General features: G+C 59.0%; 1 protein-coding gene across 3 annotated transcripts in view; it reads left to right on the top strand.

Annotated features, from left to right (window-relative positions):
- Positions 1-346: 346 nt before the first annotated feature.
- Positions 347-18,570, top strand: part of AP3D1 (adaptor related protein complex 3 subunit delta 1) — a 40,592-nt gene continuing 22,368 nt past the window's right edge. For 2 of the 3 annotated variants that reach the window (XR_011495877.1, XM_014845639.3), the window contains exons 1-5: positions 367-597; positions 13,653-13,748; positions 14,508-14,588; positions 15,711-15,791; positions 18,081-18,188. Coding sequence is in view for 2 of the 3 variants with exons in the window: in XM_014845639.3 (XP_014701125.1) it covers positions 502-597; positions 13,653-13,748; positions 14,508-14,588; positions 15,711-15,791; positions 18,081-18,188 (462 nt within the window). In the remaining variant the exon portion in view is untranslated. Of the gene's footprint in view, positions 598-13,652; positions 13,749-14,507; positions 14,589-15,710; positions 15,792-18,080; positions 18,189-18,570 lie in introns of all 3 variants that reach the window. The other variant, XM_014845638.3, reaches the window with a different exon arrangement.

The following is an 18,570-nucleotide window of genomic DNA, read 5'->3' as shown; positions in this document are numbered from 1 at the left end:
GCCCTCCTGGGGGGCGTGGTTAAAGACGGGAACGAGGAAGTGGGTGGAGTTCCGGAGCCCACTGACCAATGAGAGGGAAGAGCCCTGAGTCCTGGTGGGCGGGGCCAAAACGGCGACGGGCGCGTAGTCCTCGTCTCCATTGGACGGCTTGGCGTCGTCAGGGAAACGTGGCGTCCCGGAGGTGGAGGGGCGGGGCTTAGCGGGAGGCGGGGCTTCCGGGGGCGGGGCGCGGGGCCGAGGCGCCGCCGTCAGCTGACCCGCCGCCATCTTGTCCGCCATTTGCCAGCGGCGCGGCGCGAGCAGGAGGGGAGGGGAGCGCGGCCTGCCGAGCCGGTCGCCGCTGCCGCCGCCCCCGGACCGCTGCCGACCTGGCCTGGAAGCCCGCCCCGCTGCGGCGCCCGGCAGTGCAGCGCTCCGCGGGCGGCAGGCGCGGCCCCCGGGCCACCGCACGGCGCCCGGTCGCGGGCCTCCCGGGGCTCGAGCCCGGCGGCGGCCGCCGCGATGGCCCTCAAGATGGTCAAGGGCAGCATCGACCGCATGTTCGACAAGAACCTGCAAGACCTGGTGCGCGGCATCCGCAACCACAAGGAGGACGAGGTGAGCCCGGCGCGCCGCGCGGGGCCTGACTGCGACCTCCGACCCCGGCCCTGACCCCGACCCCATCCCCCGATCTCGGACCCCGGCTCGCCCCTCGAGACCCAGCTCCCCGCTCGAGCTCCTCCTCCCCGCTGCCTGGGCCGCCGCACGCCCACTCTTTCCCCGAGGCTCAGTTTACCCTCGGGGGCCCAAGGCAGCCCCAAATGAGACCCCCGAAGGCCCCCGAGCCGCGATCCTCGGCCCCCCGTATGTATCGGAACACCTGGGGGGCACTGTTAACAAGGCAGCGCCCCGGGCCCTGCTGCTGGGTGGTCTCCCTCCCGCAGCCTCAGTTTACCCGCTCGGCCATGGCGCCCGCCTCCCCCTCTCCTTGCCCGCGGGTGGCTCCGGAAGAGACTTCGCACGCAGGTCCCCCCGAACGGCGGCCCTCCAACCTGGAGGCCGTTTTTGGATCAGGTGTTCAAATGCACGGCCCCCGGCCCCGCCCCAGGCCTCCTGGGTGCGGGGCCCTCTTCTCCGCGGGCCGCCCCCGGAGGAACCCCGTATGGGATGAGCGCGTGTCCAGGTCTCTCCCCGGGGCCTGGGCCCGGGCCCGAGTCCCCGGGAAGGTGGGGCCGCCTCCCTCGAAGAGGACGCGGAGGCAGCGGGTGTCTTCATTCAAAATAAGGAAGCCGCTCAGGGGTCCTGGAATAGGGAAGCCGACTTCAACTAGGAACCCGAAAGCCAGGGCGAGGGACGGGTTTTCCAGAAGTAAAATTGTAACTGTGGGCACCGTTTCCTTGTTTTTCCGCTGCCCCCAACCTGTGACCTAGATTTAGGAGGAATGGGGGCAGTTAGTGGCCACCAGGCTGCGGGCTTCGTGGAGGAGACCGAAGCCCGCACTCCGACAATGGGAGCCTTAGGGCCGGCCGCCCCTCCTGCAGGGAGCGGCTGCCCTGAGGAAGTGGCTGCTGGGGATGCTGCAGGTCCCACACCCGATGCTGGGGGCGGGGGGGGGGCGCCCAATTGCCTCTGCTGGGAGCCTGAGTCCCTCCCGCTCTCTGGCACTGTTTTGGAAGGGGTGTGACCTCGCTGGAAAGTAGTGAGGATGTTTCAGTTCACTCCCTCCCCTTCGCCTCTCTGGCTGCACCTGGGTGTTCCATCCCGTTGGAGGCCTGGCCAGCGTGTCGGTTCCAGTGTCCTGCTCTTCAGTGGCTTTCTGAGTTGGAAGAGGAGCTGATTGGCCTGGATTTTGTCTGCTGCACGTGGCTAAGTGAATTTGGGGCGTGTTTGCATCCCCAGGTTTCTTTTCCTGCGCTGGTTGGCCTCCTGATTCCCCCCTCCTCCGTTAGCAGATGTCAGTGAGCAGCCTGGTCCCGGGTTCTGAGGACAGGCTGCAGGGTCTTCCCAGTGGGCAAAGGCACGCTCCAATTAGGGCGCCTGGCGTTTTAGGGGGCTGCGCATTGCCACTGGGCAGTGCCCTGAGCCGTGGTCTATTTGTTTGGAATGGGTGGGAGTTAGTGGCGCCATCTCCACGGGCTTGGGGCCCGTTAGGCGGGGGTTCTGGAGGTGGGAGAGGCTGGTGCTGGGCGTCCTCAAGGCCGGGTGCCCGCGTGGGCCCTGCCCTTGGCCTGATGGCAGTCGATTCCCAGCAGGATGTGGCATCTGGGTGCCGTGGTTTCCTCATCAGCGGACCGTCACGGTCTGGAGGCTCCTTAATGGGGTGTAACTTCTGACTCCAGATGTCCATCTCCGTCCCTGTGGGAGCGAGCAGGTGACGGATGGTTGAAGCCCTCTTCTGGTCCCCGGCTCTCTGTGGAGTAGGCCCTTTCCGTCCGCCCGCCCGGCGCACCCCACGGGGTTCTGACAGGCCGCAGTGTCTGCAGTGGTCAAGTTTCCCCAGAGTTTGCTTTGTACACAGATGTTAGCTGAGAAGTCGTGTGTGGCCTCGTGGAAGGGAGGCCGAGTAGTGACTTCACAGCCACGTGGAAAGGCAGCGTGCTTTAGTGGGAGTCGTTGGCGTGAACTCTGGGGGACCTGAGTCCAGGTTCTCGGGCCTGTTTGACTGGGTGACCTGGGGAGAGCCCCCCGTGTAAAGTGGGGCGACAGCCACCTCCCCACCTCACCGGGTGCTTAGGAGGATGCAGCCAGTGACGTAATGCTGAGCACCCTCGAAATTGTCTCCTTAACTGTGTCCGCACCTCAGCCTGTGACCCCTTCCTGGGTTGTGAATTCAGTTTAATGGATTATGTTAAAAAAAAAAAAGAAGAAACTAGAAAATCCCAGATTGCACGCTTGCAGACCAACTGTTGCTTCTTGAAACTCTGATTTCGGCTGATGGCATCTGAATGTGTGCGTGCGTGTGTGTTGGGTTACCAGGGAAAACATATTTCATAAAATGAGTCAAAAAGTTTGAGAAATAGTGGTCTAATTCACACGTTGCTGGGTGCTTGAGGTTGTTTTAATCCTTAGGATAACAGCATGGGTAATGTTGGCAGGTAGGAGGATTTCCCCTTGCGAATCCTTGTTTCTAAAACTTGGCTGTGACTAGGAAAAAGAGCCAAGTGACTTTTATTTTTTTATTTATTTAATTCTTGCAGGTAGTTTTCGTATTTCGGGGGAAGCGTTTTCTTTGAGTCTCTTTAAATTACAAGTTATGCCCATAACTTTTTGTAATAAGCTCAGGGTTTATTAAGTAAAAAGGGAAACTGTCTACATCAGTTCGGTGCAGACGCTTTGAGGTTTTGCTCTGAGCGTGGAAGTGGTGGGCGACTCTGAGCGGCCCTCAGGATTGCATGGAGGCCTCGCCTGTTGGAGGAGGAGTCCCCGCCGACAGCTCCGTGTGTGACGGGCACCAGCATCAAAGCCCCCCGGGGCGTTCCAGACGCCTCTCCAGGGTGGGTGCACGTCGTTTCTTGAGCTGCTCCCCCTAGACGGGCATCTGCGTGGCTTCCAGCGTCTTCTCTTCCGTCGGGGAGTTCGTTCTGTGGCGCACAGCCCTCCACACTTATCTTAGCGTTTGGGGAGCGTCCGAGTGTTTTCGCTCGGGTATGAGCATTTCCAACCACTTACCTGGCGTTTCTGAACTCCGTAGTTTAGTCGTGCAGAGTAATATTCTGAGGTTGGGCATGGTCTGCGTTTAAGATTGGACCGTAGGGAAGTGCTGATGTTCTGTCGCTTCTGGTCTCAGAAGCGGCACCATCCTGGGGTTCCCCTGGCGCTGGAGGTGTGGTCCCCGCGGGCTGCGAGGCGTGTGCAGGGCTGCGAGGCGTGTGCAGGGCTGCGGTCCACTGGCTGGACCGTTACCGAAGCACGAATGGCGTCTGCACAGGGTGGGCACCCGGAGCTTTTGGCTCTTTGTGTAGATTCCTTTTATTTTAACGACTTCTGAGGAGAATAAAGATGTTAAGTTTGAAGTGAGTTTTGTTCTTTAATAACATGGGTCATCCCCTAAATCACGGCCTTTCCCCCTCGGCACTGCTGACGTCAGAGCCGTCCTGGGCGCTGTGGGGGGTTGAGCAGCATCCCTGGCCCCACCCACTCGATGCCAGGAGCACCCCCAGTGTGACAGCCACAGATGTCCCCATACATCACCAGTGTCCCCTGGGGGCAGGACTGACCCAAATTGATAAGAAAAATCTCCCAGAATTCCCTAATGCTCTCCCTTTCATCTAGGCACCTCTTGTACCCCACATTGTCACCGTGTTGTTGGACCCTGTGATATTGTGATATAATAGGAAATATATATTTTGGCCTTTGTCCCTGGTTTCTGGCACAGAGCTCATAAAACCTTCGTAATTTCCTCAGCAGCAAAGGTACTAGGAGCATCCTTGTTCGTGTATTTTGTCTCTGTCCACAATTCCTGACACTGAGCTCTGAAATCACATGGGATTTCCTGGGTGCTAGGAGCGTCATTTGTTCTAATGAGACAACTTTGGGTGGCTCCTGGCTGGGGACTGGTCACCAGAAAGACCAGGCCGTGGTTTGAAGCTTGGCACTCACCCCGCCCCCCACTTCCTAGCAAGGGGAGAGGGGCTGGAGATGGGGTTAATGATGGATCACGCCTGTGTGGTGACGCCTCCATGGAAACGCTGAACTGTGGGGCTCGGGGAGGTTCTTGGTCCGTCAAAGCGTCTGTGTGCCGGGAGGGTGGCGCACTCCAGCTCCACGAGGACGGAAGCTCCTTGCTTGGGGCTCTCCTAGACGTCTCCATCCGGCTGCTCACCTGTGTGCTTTGTCGTACCCTTTATTGTGTAGTAGCTGGTAAACGTGAGTGGCTGCTTCCTGGGTTCTATGAGCCGCTCTAGCAAATTACTCAAATGCAAGGAGCGGGGTTCACGGGAAGCCGGATTTATGGTCGTTGGTCAGAAGCCGAGGTGACAACCTGGACTTGCGATTGGCGTCTGAAGTGGGGCGTCCCGTAGGACTGAGCCTTTAAGCTGTGGGGTCTGTGCTGACTCCGGGCAGAGTGTCAGAACTGAGTTGATTGTACGACACCCGGCTGGGGTCGCAGAGTTGGTCGGTGTGGGAATGACCCCCCACCCCTCTCACCACCAGCAGTGAGAGTGACAGAGGAAGTGTGTTCTTCCTGGACAGAGCTGGAGGGCGCGTCCAGGCACGTGCGTTCTCCTCGTTAATCAGGAAGCACACGGTGCAGGGCGCATCACACAGCTAGGTGCATTGTCTTGCCTTCTCCCAGGGTACTGCCTTGCTTTGGGGCGTGTCCCTAAATGGTCTGCCCTGCTTGTGCTGGAAGCCTCATTCTCCTGTCTGGCTTCCTCCGCTCCCTGCTGCAGGCGCGCGCTGGAGCCGGCTCCTTGCGTTACTGCCAGCGTCCTGCTGTCTGTCTACACCACCTTCTGTTTGTCCGATCAGCGGTGCTGGTATTGGGGTTAGTTCCAGACTGGGGCCCCTGTCTGAATGGCCTTCTGCGGGAGTGGAGCTGCTGCAGTGGGGCGGGGAGCCGCAGCCGTGCAGGATCGTGTCGCCTGCCCACCAAGTGGCTCATTCCGCTTCCATCCCTGCAGCCGCTGTGAAGGCCCCCGTGCCCGGCGGCATGGCAGAACTGGCATTTCCCGTCCCCGTTAGGAGTGTGGCTGGGCACGCTTTCCCTGGCGTGGTGGCCGTGTGTGTCCTTCATGAAGCCGGATCTTCTCTTCAGGGCTGTGGCCTCTTTCTCTTTGTCTGGCTTACTGACTTGTGGGCGTTTGTAGAAAGGGCACCCTCCAGGCCCAGGGCGGAGTGTGTGGCCAGGCCGTGGGTGGGGGCAGCTATGAGGACAGCTGGGGAGGGGGTCTGTGTAATGGGGTCGGGGTCGCGTCTGCCTTCGTAACCAGCTTCCTGGGGATGGTTGTGCGCACAGCGCTTGGCAGAGCCCAGGAGGGGTTGAGGAAAGGAAGGCGTGGTGGCCTAGGTGTGCTCTAGGCCAGGGCCTGTCTCCGCACGGTGGCATCGGGGCCGGGTCATTCTCTGTGGGGGGCTGTCCTGGGCACTGAGGGGTGTGGAGCAGCATCCCTGGCCCCACCTACTCGATGCAAAGAGCACCCTCAGTCATGACAATCACAAACCTTTCCAGACGTCACGCAGTGTCCCCTGGGCGGCATGGTCACCCCCACGGAGAACCCTTCTCCAGGAGGGTAGGGGTAGGGTGAGAGGTTGATGGTTGGGGAGTCTGAGGCTTGCCTGCTGCCTCCCCCCCATGGCTCATCCATGACTAAGTCCTGGACTCTGCCCTGCGGTGGCACAGAGATGACAGGTGCTCCTGGCCTCGCCATCTGGGTGGAACCTCGCTGACCCTCCTAGTCTTGGCTTTCCCAAAGCCACTGACACAGGCCACGTACCAAGCCACGCACCTTTGCTCCTGTCCTTGTCGGGCAGCCAGTGCTGGGCAGCCCACTTGTGCCTGGAGGCAAGCTTCTGGCGCCACCGCCCACTGCTGGTGGGACCCTGGGTGAGGTCACCTCCTGCCTCCGCATGAGTCCACCGGGCAGATGTTTTTTCAGCACAGCAACTCGGGCCCTGAAGCTGGCTGAGGGGGTGCTTGAGGAGCTGGGCCGGGGTCTCCGGGCTGCTGTCGCCCACTGCCGGAGGAGGGGCCAGCAGGTCACGTGTGGAGCATCAGCTGGCGATTCTGGTCCAGCCAGGGTGGTTTTTTCTGTACACGGTTTTATCGAGATGTAATTACGTACCGTAATATCCACTTGCTTTAAGCTTGGAGTTCAGTGAATTTTAGTGTGTTTACAAAAGTGTACAGCTATCAGCACAGCCTAACTTTAGAACATTTCTGTCACGGCGAAAGAAAACCCTGTGCCCACGTAGGTGCTCCAGTCCCCCACCCCAGCCCCAGCCCCCACTAATCTACTTGTGTCTGTGTGAATTGCAGTCAAAGGCTTGTTAACAGTGTTCCCACCCCTTCGGTGGGCTGGGCCCCCTCGTGGGTGTCCATTGTGAACCGGGGGTGACGGGAAAGACCGTAAGTGGCTGTCAAGAGCTCCTTGATGTGTCTGCACAGGGTCTCGGAGCTGACTGCAGGCGGTGGGAGCTGGGCAGGACTGAGCAGGGACGCTCTGGGCCGGACAGTCCTGCACGGGGTGCTCGGGCTCCTGCCCTGGCCCGTCGGTCAGCGTGTCTCTCCTTGCACCGGACCCTCGCTGCTTGATTCCTGGACTCGCAGTCGATCTTGACGGCTGGGTGTGGGCCTTCAGCCTTGTGCTTCTCCAGGGGGCCGGGGCTCCTCCTGCCACAGGGTTGTTTGAGCCTGTCTGAGGCACAGAGGAAGTGAGGACAGTCCTGGGTCGTTGGTCATGCACAGATGTAGTCAGTGCAACTTCTTTCATCTCAACACTGACTTTCCTACTTTTTGGGGTTAAAATGTGTTTTCTTGTTGAAGTGATGGTGATCATAGTTGGTGACTAGGTTATTCTTGGCAAGATACATATGTTAACTAGGGGTCCCCTCCCTGCCCCAGTTATCGTGACGACTGGTGACATTTTCCTGGTCTGAGATTCGAATGCCTTGGAAACGCTGACTGACTGAGACCCATCACGAGGCCATGCCCTGCACGCCGGCCCCGGCGGTCTCCACCGCCCGGAGCCCCTGAAGGCCTGAGGGCCGCCGGGCTTGTGCTCCTGAGCAGGGGGGTGTGGGCTCGAGTCCTGAGCCCGGAGTCAGTGGGGGCTGCTGCCAGCATGGAGCTCAGCCCAGCCCACGGGCAGCTCTGGGCGCGCACAGGACTGGAGGTTTGGGGCAGTCCAGAGGGAACCTCTTGGAAATGGCGGGGATGAGGCGGTGGGGATGTCCTTCAGGAGGTGGAGGGATAGTAGATGTGGGGCGCCATTCAGCGCTAAGAACTGAGCTGTCGTCAAGCCGTGAAAAGACGGGGTGTACATTGTGAAGTGAAGGAAGCGCATCTGAGGAGGCCCCACCGTGTGACTCCAACCCTCGGACGTTCTGGAAGAGGCGAGACTGTGGAGACGCTGAGAAGATGCGTGGTTGGCAGGGGTTGAGGGGGGAGGAATGGTGAGGTACAGGGGACCTTCAGGGCAGTGACGCTGCTCTGTATGATGCTGTAATGGTGGATATTGTCGTCGTACATTCGTCCAAACCCACAGAACGTAGAACGCAGGGCGTGAGCCCTGGCGTCGCCTGTGGACCTTGAGTGATAACGATGTGTCCCTGTCGCTTCGAGTATTGTAACAAATGTCCCTCTCAGGGTGTTGAGAGTGGGGGAGGCTGTGCGTGTGTGGGGGCAGGGAACCTCTGCGTTTCGCTCGGTCTTGCTGTGAACCTGACCTGCTCCTTACAGAAGCTGTCGAGCCCGGGCCAGGTCGGTGGCTGTGAGCTCGCCCTGCCCTGGCAGCAGCGCGGGCGTGAAGATAGCTCCACTGGGCTGGGGAGGGCCCGGGAATCTGGGGTTTTCTTTAAAGAGTGTCCTGGGGCATTCTGCTGAGCAGGCGGGCCAGAACTGCCATGTTGTTGTGTCCCTGGGGAGTCACCCTGGGAGGGACTTTGGACCCTTTGTTCTAAATTAAACTCTGGAGCAGTGAAGCGGCCTCGCAGCTCCGTGGTGAAGTGTGAACCCGCGCCGAGCGGGCGGGGGTCTGAGAACGTGATCATGCTCGCACCTGTGATTCTTTTTTTAAGAAAAATGTTGATGCTATGTAGCCATTTATACTTTAGACCTTAAAGTGTTTCTAATTTACGTTTTTAATAGGATTTTCTGGGTCTGGATCATGTTGGTATACCCTGACCAGTTTCTTTTCCTTCTTGTAAAACGGGGAATAAGTGCTTTTTTCTTAGCAGAGCTGTGTGTAAATAAAAGATTAATGTCACCGCTCTCTGCCCCTTTCCTTACTTCAACTTCACATGACTGTTTTAGATGAACATTTAAGCGCTCCCAAGGGAGTACAAAACATTATTTCGTGTCTTTTATAATTCTTTCCACCCTTTTCTTGTGTGTGGGAGCCATGAGCCCGAGCACTTGTTTTATGCCTAGAAACTGAAGTCCGGGCGGACCTTCCTGAGGCCGTCGCTTCCTGGGGCTCTGGTCTGTCCCCGGGTCGGCGAAAGCTCTGAGCGCAGGGCGGGCGTCCTCAGCTTCTGCTGCGCTGCCTGCCTTCCTGAGGGATGTTTTCTCTGGAGAGAGGGTTCTGGCTCAGTAGTTTCTTCCGCGTCCGGTGGCCTCTGTTGATTCTGGGCGTAAGTCAGCTGCCGTGTGGCCCTTGCTGTCTGCGGGTGTGTAGGGTGTGTTTTCCTCTGGCTGCTTTTAAGATTTTCCTCTGTATTTTCAGTTGGTGGCGTTTGGCTGCCGTGTGTCTGAGCGTGCTTTTCTGTTTCCTGTTGGGGTGCTGAGCTGCTTGAATCTGTGAATCTGTGTCTGTCACCCAGTTCGGGAATGTTTCAGCTGTTAGTCCCCCAGACATTTCCTCCGTCCTGGCCCCCAGTTACACGTGTGTTGCACCCTTGGGCGTGTCCTGCGGTTCCGGAGGCTGTTCATTTTTTTTCCCAACTTTCCTCTCCTCCAGACTGCGTGATTTCCTATTGTTCCACCTCAAATCCCTGACTGTCTCGTCTCGTCTCCAGTACGCTGTTCAGTCCATCCAGTGAATGTTTGATTTTGAAAATTATTTTCCAGTTCTAGAGTTCTGTGTGGTTGTTTCACATCACTTTCCTTTCTCTGCTGAGATTTCCTCTCTGTTCGTTCATTATGTGCGTATTTTCTTTTTAGTCCGTAAGAGCATGGTTTCAGCTGCTGGGCTGAAATCTTTGTGTGTTAATTCCGTCATCTGGGTTATCTGAGTGCCCGTCTTCGTTAGTTGTCTTTTTTTCTTGAATGGAGATTATGTTTTTCTGCTTCTCATTTTGAGTAATTTGGGGTTGTATTCTGGGCATCGCCACTGGCGCAGTGTGGAGAATCTGGGTTCTGTTACGTCCTCTGAGGAGGGTGGTTTTGTAGGGGGAGCGTTTCCTTTAGGGGCAGTGAGCTCGTCTGGAAGTCTGGCTCTGCCTCTCCTGCAGTGGGCAAGCTGCAGTGTGGTTCTTTTAGCTTTAGCGAGGCCCTGAGGGATCATGCCCGTGCATGCGCAGTTCTGGGGTCGGCCTGAGGTTTGGGCTGAGTTTATATGCACAACATGGGTACCCTCCAACTCTCCCTTCTTTGGGATTTCCCTCCTCATTTTCCAGCGGCTGTCTTCACCCAGTCTCTGCTCTCTGGTTGTGGAAGCTAATTGTTCCCAGGTCTCCCTCCTATCTTAGTCTCAGCTACTCGCATGGCGCTCAGGGAAAACCCACGAGAGGCCAGGCCCTGACCCAGCGCTTCTGCTCGTTCTCTGCTGCCTCCAGGAAGTTATTTTAACACAGTCTGTGTGGGAGGCTTGGTCTCATAGGGGCTACGCGGACATACCGGGAGTGGACTCCACCCGGCCCTCCTGAAAGCTGGGGCGAGTGTCCCTGGGGCGTCTAGGAAGCTGGTACATGCATGCGAAGCACGTGGTGTTCATCCATCCATCCGCTGGGGCACGTCTGGCTGGTTTCCACTTCGGGGATGTCATGACTCATGCTGCTACAGGCACTCAGGTCCCGGTTTTTGTTTAGACACCTGTGTTCAGCGTTCTTGGGTGGACACCTGGGAGCGGGACTCTGTTTGACCTGGAGGAGCTGCCAGGCCGCCCTGCACAGTGGCTGCCCCGTCTCCCATGCCGCCTCCATGTGTGAGGCCGGTCTCTCCAGCACCGGGGAAGGTCCTTTTGTTCTGTGCTTTTAAATCATTAACAGCCACAGTCCAGGGTGCAGGGAGGGGTCATCCGTGTGCAGGGCCAGGAACCCAGGATCCCTGAGCAGGATGTAGTCATTTGAAGCCTGCTGGAAGGGTATGGTGACGCTTGTTCCATTGTTCTGACTCTCGATCATAAAATATTCATAAAATATTCTGTGGCTGAGAGAGTGCTCAAATGGCTTCTTTCCCCTGGAGCCCGAGCTGGGGGCGGCCAAGGGTCTTGGGCCCGGTCGGGGTATGGTCCGGGGTGACATGTTAGATGGAGGATGTGTGTGCAGTGGAGGTCAGTGTGCAGGGCACTTGGAGCAGGACTCCACTGGCCGTGCTTGCCACCCTGGTCTTTGGGGAGGCGGCCACTTTTGGACAGCGTGGCAGGGGGACCATTGAATCCTGCCACTGGGTGGACAGCTGGGCGGGTTCTCACTCATCGCTCTTCTCAGATGGTGGAGGGAGCTGCTCGTGCCTTGTGGGGCGCCAGGTGCATGTGGGCCTGGGGCATCACCTGGACAGACTCGCTCTGAACCCCGTGGTGACTACTCACCTCATGAGCAGGTTTGGGTTCTCTTTGGGCTGCTGTGGTGACATCTCTGTGTGTCTTTGGGGCAGAAGGGCTAGAAGCCTTGTGCCCTGCTGCTCCCAGAGGGGACATCAGTTGCTTTGGGCCCCGTGTCTCAGTACTGCTTCCAGTCAGACCTGTTTGAATGCTGGTTTAGTACACGTGCTGAATTAGCGAGGAAACCCGAGAGAATTGAAAACGTTTGTCCACGCAGACACCTGTACACAGCAGCATGTCCGTGCAGTGTGATTCACGCAAGCCGAAAAGTACGCATCCGCTGGTGAATGGATAAACACGACGTGGTCCATGCACACGTGGTGGAGACGGAAGGAGGCGCTGCTCGTGTCATGGACTGCACACAGGGAGAAGGCGGCGGGAACCGCACCCAGCTAGCGCCCCGGCTGCGGGAGAGGCCGCCGGAGATGGCTCAGAGAGGGCCCGGAGAGCTTGATGTTGAACAGCGTGGGCGTCAGCCTCAGAGGAGCCCTTGAGGTGGCCGTTGGGCACGGATGCCAGGCCCTTGGTGCGGGCAGCCCACTGTGGGTGGTGTCCTGGGAGGCACTGGTGCCTGTGGCCCTGAAGGCAGGGTGGGCTGCTCACGCCGATCTTCCCCCAGCCTGGCTCCTCGTCTGTGCCCCAGCCCCCAGTCACGGCCCGAGGGCCAGCACCAGCTGGCCTGCCTGGGCTATATGTGCGTCAACACTGTTCCTGGGTGGCCCCAACCCCAGAGCGAGCGAGAGGCACAGGGGCCTGGCACTCCCTCCCCTCGTGGAGTCTTTGCCTCTGGCCCCAGCAGACTGGTGGTCCGGGGCTCCCCTGCAAGCTCTCCCCTCCCAGGACTCTCGGGTGCGCTGAATTACAGTGTGGCGGCAGGTTTTGGGGGGTCCAGCCAAGGGGCTGCTGCGCGTGTGCTGTGAGTGCAGGATGCCGCAGGGACTGCAAAAGGCTCCGCCTACCTGGGCTGGTGTACTCCTGTCACCTGGGGACACGGTGCTGAGGATCAAATGAGTGGGTTCTATAAAGTACTGGGAAGGGCACCCGGCACGCGGGAAGCATCCTCACGCACTCTGTTGTCTTGAGCAAAAGGAGGAGTTGGAAGAGGATCCCGAAGTCGCCTGTCACCCTGGGGAGGCCCCAGGTCATCCTGTGACTGGAGGTGCAGGGAAGGTTGGTGGCCGCCACCTGGCTGCAGCCCTTGTTGGAGAAGTGGGAGCCGCTGGCCTGCAGGGGTGCATGTCAGTCTGGGCCCCATGTGTTGTGGCAGTGTGGGGTTGAGGTAGACCAGCCACCCCGTGGTCACACACGAGAGCTGTGACTCAGACAGTGCGAGGGACGAGCCTTCGGGCAGTAAGACGTGGGCATGTCTTCCTAGCCTTGTACCTTCTCTCGTTTGCAGTTTGTTAAAAGGCGAAACTGGAGGACTGAGAAAATTTCCATGTCTTAATATTCTGTGTTGAAACGGTTATTTTTGTTGTTGTTTTTAAAACTTTTCAGTTTAGCAAACATCAGATACGCACTCAAGTCGAGAAGCCAGAAGGACAGACCTCCATGTGGCTGCTTCGGCGTGCGTCTTCCTCCTCCCCACTTCACGACCTCCCTGCCCCTCCGGGAGGACGATCCTGCAGGATTCCTGCTGTCTTGTCCTACTGATGGCCCTTTATTTATTTCATTTTTTTAAAGATTGGCACCTGCACTAACATCTGTTGCCAGTCTTCTTTTTTTCTTCTCCCCAAAGCCCCCGGGTACACAGTTGTATATTTTAGTTGTAGGTGCCTCTGGTTGTGGCATGTGGGGCGCCACGTCCGCGCCCAGGATCTGAACCGGCGAAACCCTGGGCCGCCGCAGTGGAGCTCATGAAGCCAGCCGCTCGGCCCCGGGGCGGCCCCTGGCTTTTTCAGCAGCAGCTCTGTTGGACATGGTTCGCCTGCCGTGCAGTCACGCATTTAAAGTGTACAGCTCAGAGGTTTTCGTAGATTTAGAGAGTCACGCGACCATCGCCCCAGTCAGTCTTAGAACACGTTCCTCACCCCAAAAAGCAGCCCCATCAGCAGCCACTGCCCCGCCCCCTCCCTGGCCCTGACTGCACGCATGCACTGTCCGTCTCTGCATCTGCGCCTGCTGGACGTTTCAGAGACGTGGAACCGTACACTGTGTGGCCTTCTGTGTCTGGCTTCTTTCTGAAGAGATTATTCTTAACTGTTTTAGCCAGCTACTTGCAGTTTGTCAATTTCTCTTTTTTCCTTTTAGGCAAAATACATCTCTCAGTGCATTGATGAGATCAAGCAGGAGCTGAAGCAGGACAACATCGCGGTGAAAGCCAACGCCGTCTGCAAGCTGACCTACGTGAGTACTGTGGTGGTTGCCCAGGGGGCACCGCAGGGCCACGCCCGCTGCCATGCCGCATCCCTCCATCCGTCTGTCTCTCCCCATCCATTTGTCTATCTGTCTGTCCATCTGTTTGCCCATCGTCTGTCCCGCCACCCATTTGTCCATCTGTCCACCCACGAGGTGTTGATTGACGCCATCAGCTCCCGGCACAGGCCTTAGAGTCGAGGGAGAGGCGAGCCGTGACGACCACATGCGCAGGGCCTGGTGGAGCCCTCCGTCCAGCCGGCCTGGGTCCTGTGGGGCCCTTTCCCACGCGGAGGCTGGTGGGAGTGCCCCCCGCATCTCAGCTCCCACACGGGCTGGACCGCAGAAGCCAGCGGGTGGGGCTCAGCCCTGAGCCGGCTGGGCTGTCCCCTTCAGGGCTTTCTTCCTGGTTGGGGAGGGCGACAAGGGCTTGCCAGAGGTCCCGTTGCGGCGTAACGTCTAGGAGGAGTGATTGGCAACGGTTGTGGGGTTTTAACCAGTGCGTGTGAGCTCTGGGACCTCGGCCGCAGGCGTTTATCCTTCTGAAGTGTTTGTTCTTGACCTGTCTCTGTGTCTTAACGTGGAGACTAGCTTGTCAGAAGAAGGGCCGTGCGCCGGGGCGTGTGTTGGTGAAGCCCGCGTATTGGGCATGCGGGTGGCGCCCGTTCTCCGCGTGCCGTGACGGGACGTTGCGTGCTCTGGCTTCAGCTTTGGCTCGTGAGGTAGTCACTGTGCCTCGCTCCTCTGCAGTTACAGATGTTGGGATACGACATCAGCTGGGCCGCCTTCAACATCATAGAAGTGATGAGCGCCTCCAAGTTCACATTCAAGGTGCGTGGAGGAGCCTGCTGTGGGTCCCAAACCCCGTGCTGTTGGGGCGGGAGGCGGCTGGGGGGTCCCTGGTGGAAGTGGGGCGTCCCCGGATATCACTGCAGCCCATCCTGAGGCCAGAGGCCCAGCCGTGAAAAACAACAGGAAAAGCACTAGTGACCTGGTCCCGCCAGGCTGGAGCCAAATGTCCCCTTTACAGCTTTTGTCAAGTTGTTTATTCATACTGTTTACATAACACTTTTTTTTCAATCTTAAGTAATGTCCGTGAAATTATGGGTTTGTAGGATTGATTATATATATCTTTAATACCAATTAAAATAAATTTGTAACTCTTTAAAAAAAACAAGGAGGGGACCTGGGCCCGGTGGCACAGTGGCTAAGTTCGTACGCTCTGCTTCAGCGGCCCAGGGTTCGCTGGTTCGGATCCTGGGTGCGGATCTACGCACCACTTGGCAAGCCATGCTGTGACAGGTGTCCCACATGTAAAGTAGAGGAAGATGAGCATGGATGTGAGCTCAGGGCCAGTCTTCCTCAGCAAAAAGAGGAGGATTGGCAGCAGATCTTGGCTCAGAGCTAATCTTCCTCAAAAAAGCCAAGCAAACACTGATCATCCCACTCAGAGGCCACCTTGTCACCTGTCCCGGTGCCTCTTAGTCATTTTCTGAGCCCTTATTCTCTGTGCCTCAGGGGTCCCATTGTTTGGGAGCAGTTTGTGACATTGCTTTCTCCTCCCTTGATCTCATGACATAAGCATGTCTCCCGTTTTAGTAAACGTTCTGAAAAGTGCTTTTCCACACCCATGGCCCATTGGTGGGTATTCTGTAATTTTCCTGAGTTGGCTCAGTTTTCGGTGGGCCCGTCCACCGCTGGGCAGCTGAGGCTAAGGCTGCTGCCAGCCCTGAGCGCCCGCCTGCGGGTCCCTGCCGGGGTCAGACTAAGACCCCTGTCTTGGTTCATGAATGGATTCCCAGCGCCCACCCACCTGTGCCCCTGGGGCCAGGCTGCGGGGTGTTGCTGCCGGGCCTGGGGGTTGGCTTGGCAGCAGCTCAAGAGGGGCTGGAGCTGCCCTGAGGGGCGTGGTTCCCGTCTCACCTCTGACGCCTTCGATGTTCCCCTCGACAGCGCATCGGCTACCTCGCTGCTTCTCAGTGCTTTCACGAAGGGACCGACGTCATCATGCTGACAACCAACCAGATCCGCAAGGTAGGTGGCCCTTCCCGCAGCACCTCGACCTTCTCGCTCCACAGTGCAGCTCTGCTGTCCCCACGCCTGCACGTCTGTTCTTCACGCTGGCTGTTCTGTCGCTCTGTGCGGCGAGTAGAAAGCACAGGCCAGCCGCACCCCCTGCGAGCCCCTTAGCGAGCACATCGCCTATGCCCGTCTTCTCAGAGATGCCCTGAAGTGGTGGGGCGCCTGCCCTGGGGCTCGCAGGCGGACGGGCAGGGCTGGCCGGTGGCTAGACTCCCCTCTTCTCGTTTCCACTTCTTGGCGTTGGGGCTGCCTCTGCAGTCACCCCCCTTCTTTCAGATGCCTTTCCCTCTTGAGGGCGTGCCTGCATGGGGTGTACACCCTTCCTGGTGTAGGACTTCCTGCCGCTGGGTCTCGTGGGTCAAACCACATGTGTGTTTCAGTCACGTGTAGTTTTTTTTATGTTTTGAAATGATCTTTGAAGACCACTGAGTAGTAAATTTCCTCCTTGGCCCCAGGATTTGGAGACCCCCTCCTTTCCTGGCCCCAGATCACATGTTGGAGGCTGTAGCCCTGGGCTCACGGATGGCCAGGGGCAAGGCCCGGACCCCCATGAGCTGTGGTTGCCCCGCAGGGTGACCTGGTGACCTGGGCTCTCTCCCAGGTGGGCGCCATGGGATAGTCAGGCCGTGTCGGCAGTGGCCGAGGTGCTGGTGCCCGGCACGGGTCAGATGCAGGTCTGGGCACACGAGCCTGCCGCTCTCACGGTGCTGGGGAGGCCAGCTCACGGCCAAGGAGCAGCAGCACCAGGCGTCAGGTGCCATGGGCTACAAGGGGCGAGCTCGGCCAGGCGGCCTTGGAGAGGAGGAGGGAGAGGGTGGGCGGCCGCACTGGGACGGTGAGCGAGGAGCGGGAAAGAGCAGGGCGGAGGGGCTCTCACCTCCTGAGCACCCGGTTGCCAGCCAGCTCGGCAAGGCCCAGCTTGAGCTTTCCTGGTGGCCATCTCGGCTCGGCGCCCCCCCCCCCGCCGCTGCCTGCCCCTGTGTGCCAACCTCAGTTTAGACACAGACCGGTCACCACTTGAGATGTGCTAGAGCAGGTCACTCAGCTCCGCTCTGCTGCAGGGACGGCTGAGCCGAGGCGCCCTCACAGCCGAGCAGGCGGTGCACCCGCCCCATTACCAGAAGATCTGGGCAGGTGACCGTGACCGCCGCCCGCCGCTGCTCCCTCCTTGGCCTGTCGCCGTCTCACCTCGGGCACGGGGTCCTGGCTGTGCAGCTGCAGCCCCGCTGCCGTTGCACTCCTGCTCCCTTGAGGCCCCAGTGTTGGCACTCCCCATGCGTGTCACTTTAAATGAGCCTGTGACTTCTGCAGCACAGCTGCCGCAGGCCTGCCCCGCGGACGTTGGCCTGAGCGTCCTCTCTGCAAACCCTCGTTTCTGACGGGCGCCGGCGGCTCCGTGGCCTCTGCCGTTCTCCTCCCTGTAAATGACGTGGAGCTGGCAGCGGGCGGTCAGGGCCCGGCTCTGTGCTGTGGGTTCCGACACGGTTTTGTGTCCTCAGCCTGGGCTGGAGTGGGTTGGAAAAACCGGTGCTTTCACACTGTTAGCACAGCCTGCAGGCTTAGCTCTTAAAACGCCTCTCAGTGTATTCTCCACCGTGCGCAGCAAGTTTGGGGAGGTCCCTTAAGACGCCGGCTCCGAGAGCGAGTGAGTGACGTAGAGCGCTGTCCCGGCGTTGAGCTGAGGCTCTCCGCTCGCTTTAGGGAGAGCTGTAGACGAGCCGCAGGGGCGTGACTTCAGAGCATGATGGCGGCCAGGCCTGGCGTCTCCTCCTCCGCTGGTTCTCCTGTTTGCCTGATGGGGAAGCCCAGGCCAAAGCTGCTCTCACCCTTGGGAGGGGCCCAGCGCTGTTGTCCCTGGCTGCTGTAGGAGAGACCCCCCAGGGGAAGCAGAGGTTCTGGGGTTCTGCTGGGGGGCTCCCCCGCCATGTGCTTATTCGGCGCCTGGGACTGGCTGGCTGCGCCTTCTCATTCCCCAGGTTTCTAAGCAGGGAGCCACCTCAAGACCCAGTGACTGATGCTGGCTCAGCCCCGATTGCGCCTGGGGACACTGGGTTGTACCCGGAGCCAGGGGCAGCTCTCCCCTCACCTCTGTCCCTCCTCTTCCACCCGCCCCTGCCCTTCTGTTGGTGACAGTGCGGAACTGTCTGCGTCTTGTTAGGCCTCGTGCAAGGCTGGCAGGCACAGCTAGGCCGGGAGATGCACGGTCAGTGCCCCCGCTGACCCTCCTCCCTCCCTTTGCAGGACCTGAGCAGCCCCAGCCAGTACGACACTGGCGTTGCACTGACTGGCTTGTCCTGTTTTGTTACCCCAGACCTTGCCAGAGACTTGGCCAACGACATCATGACACTGGTGAGTTTGTGAGCGTGCCAGGCCACCCTTGACTTCTGGTCTATGACGTGATCTGGGCTGTTTGGGTGCCGGGAAAACTGAGGCTAAAACATCACACCAAGAACTCCGGGGCGTGTGGAAGCGGGCCAGGGTCCCCAGCATGAAGTGGGAAACCGAGTCCCTGTCCCTGTCCATCACCTGATGGGGCTCAGCTTCTGGCAGCCGCAAGTCTTCCCCGCTTCGAAGCCCTTTGGGAGAAGGGGTGTGTCACCGACAGGTGAGGTCTGGCTGAGGATGCTCACCTGCATGGTCACGAGTGACCCGTCAGTTACTTTCTTGTGAGGTGCAGGTGGCGGTCGCTCCTGTTTCGACAGCGCACAGTCAGGGTGAGCCTTCGTGCTCC

This window comes from Equus asinus, chromosome 20, assembly GCF_041296235.1.
Source record: "Equus asinus isolate D_3611 breed Donkey chromosome 20, EquAss-T2T_v2, whole genome shotgun sequence".
NCBI lineage: Eukaryota > Metazoa > Chordata > Mammalia > Perissodactyla > Equidae > Equus > Equus asinus.
Note: the sequence above shows the minus strand (reverse complement) of the source record. Positions and strands in the feature narration are given on the sequence as shown.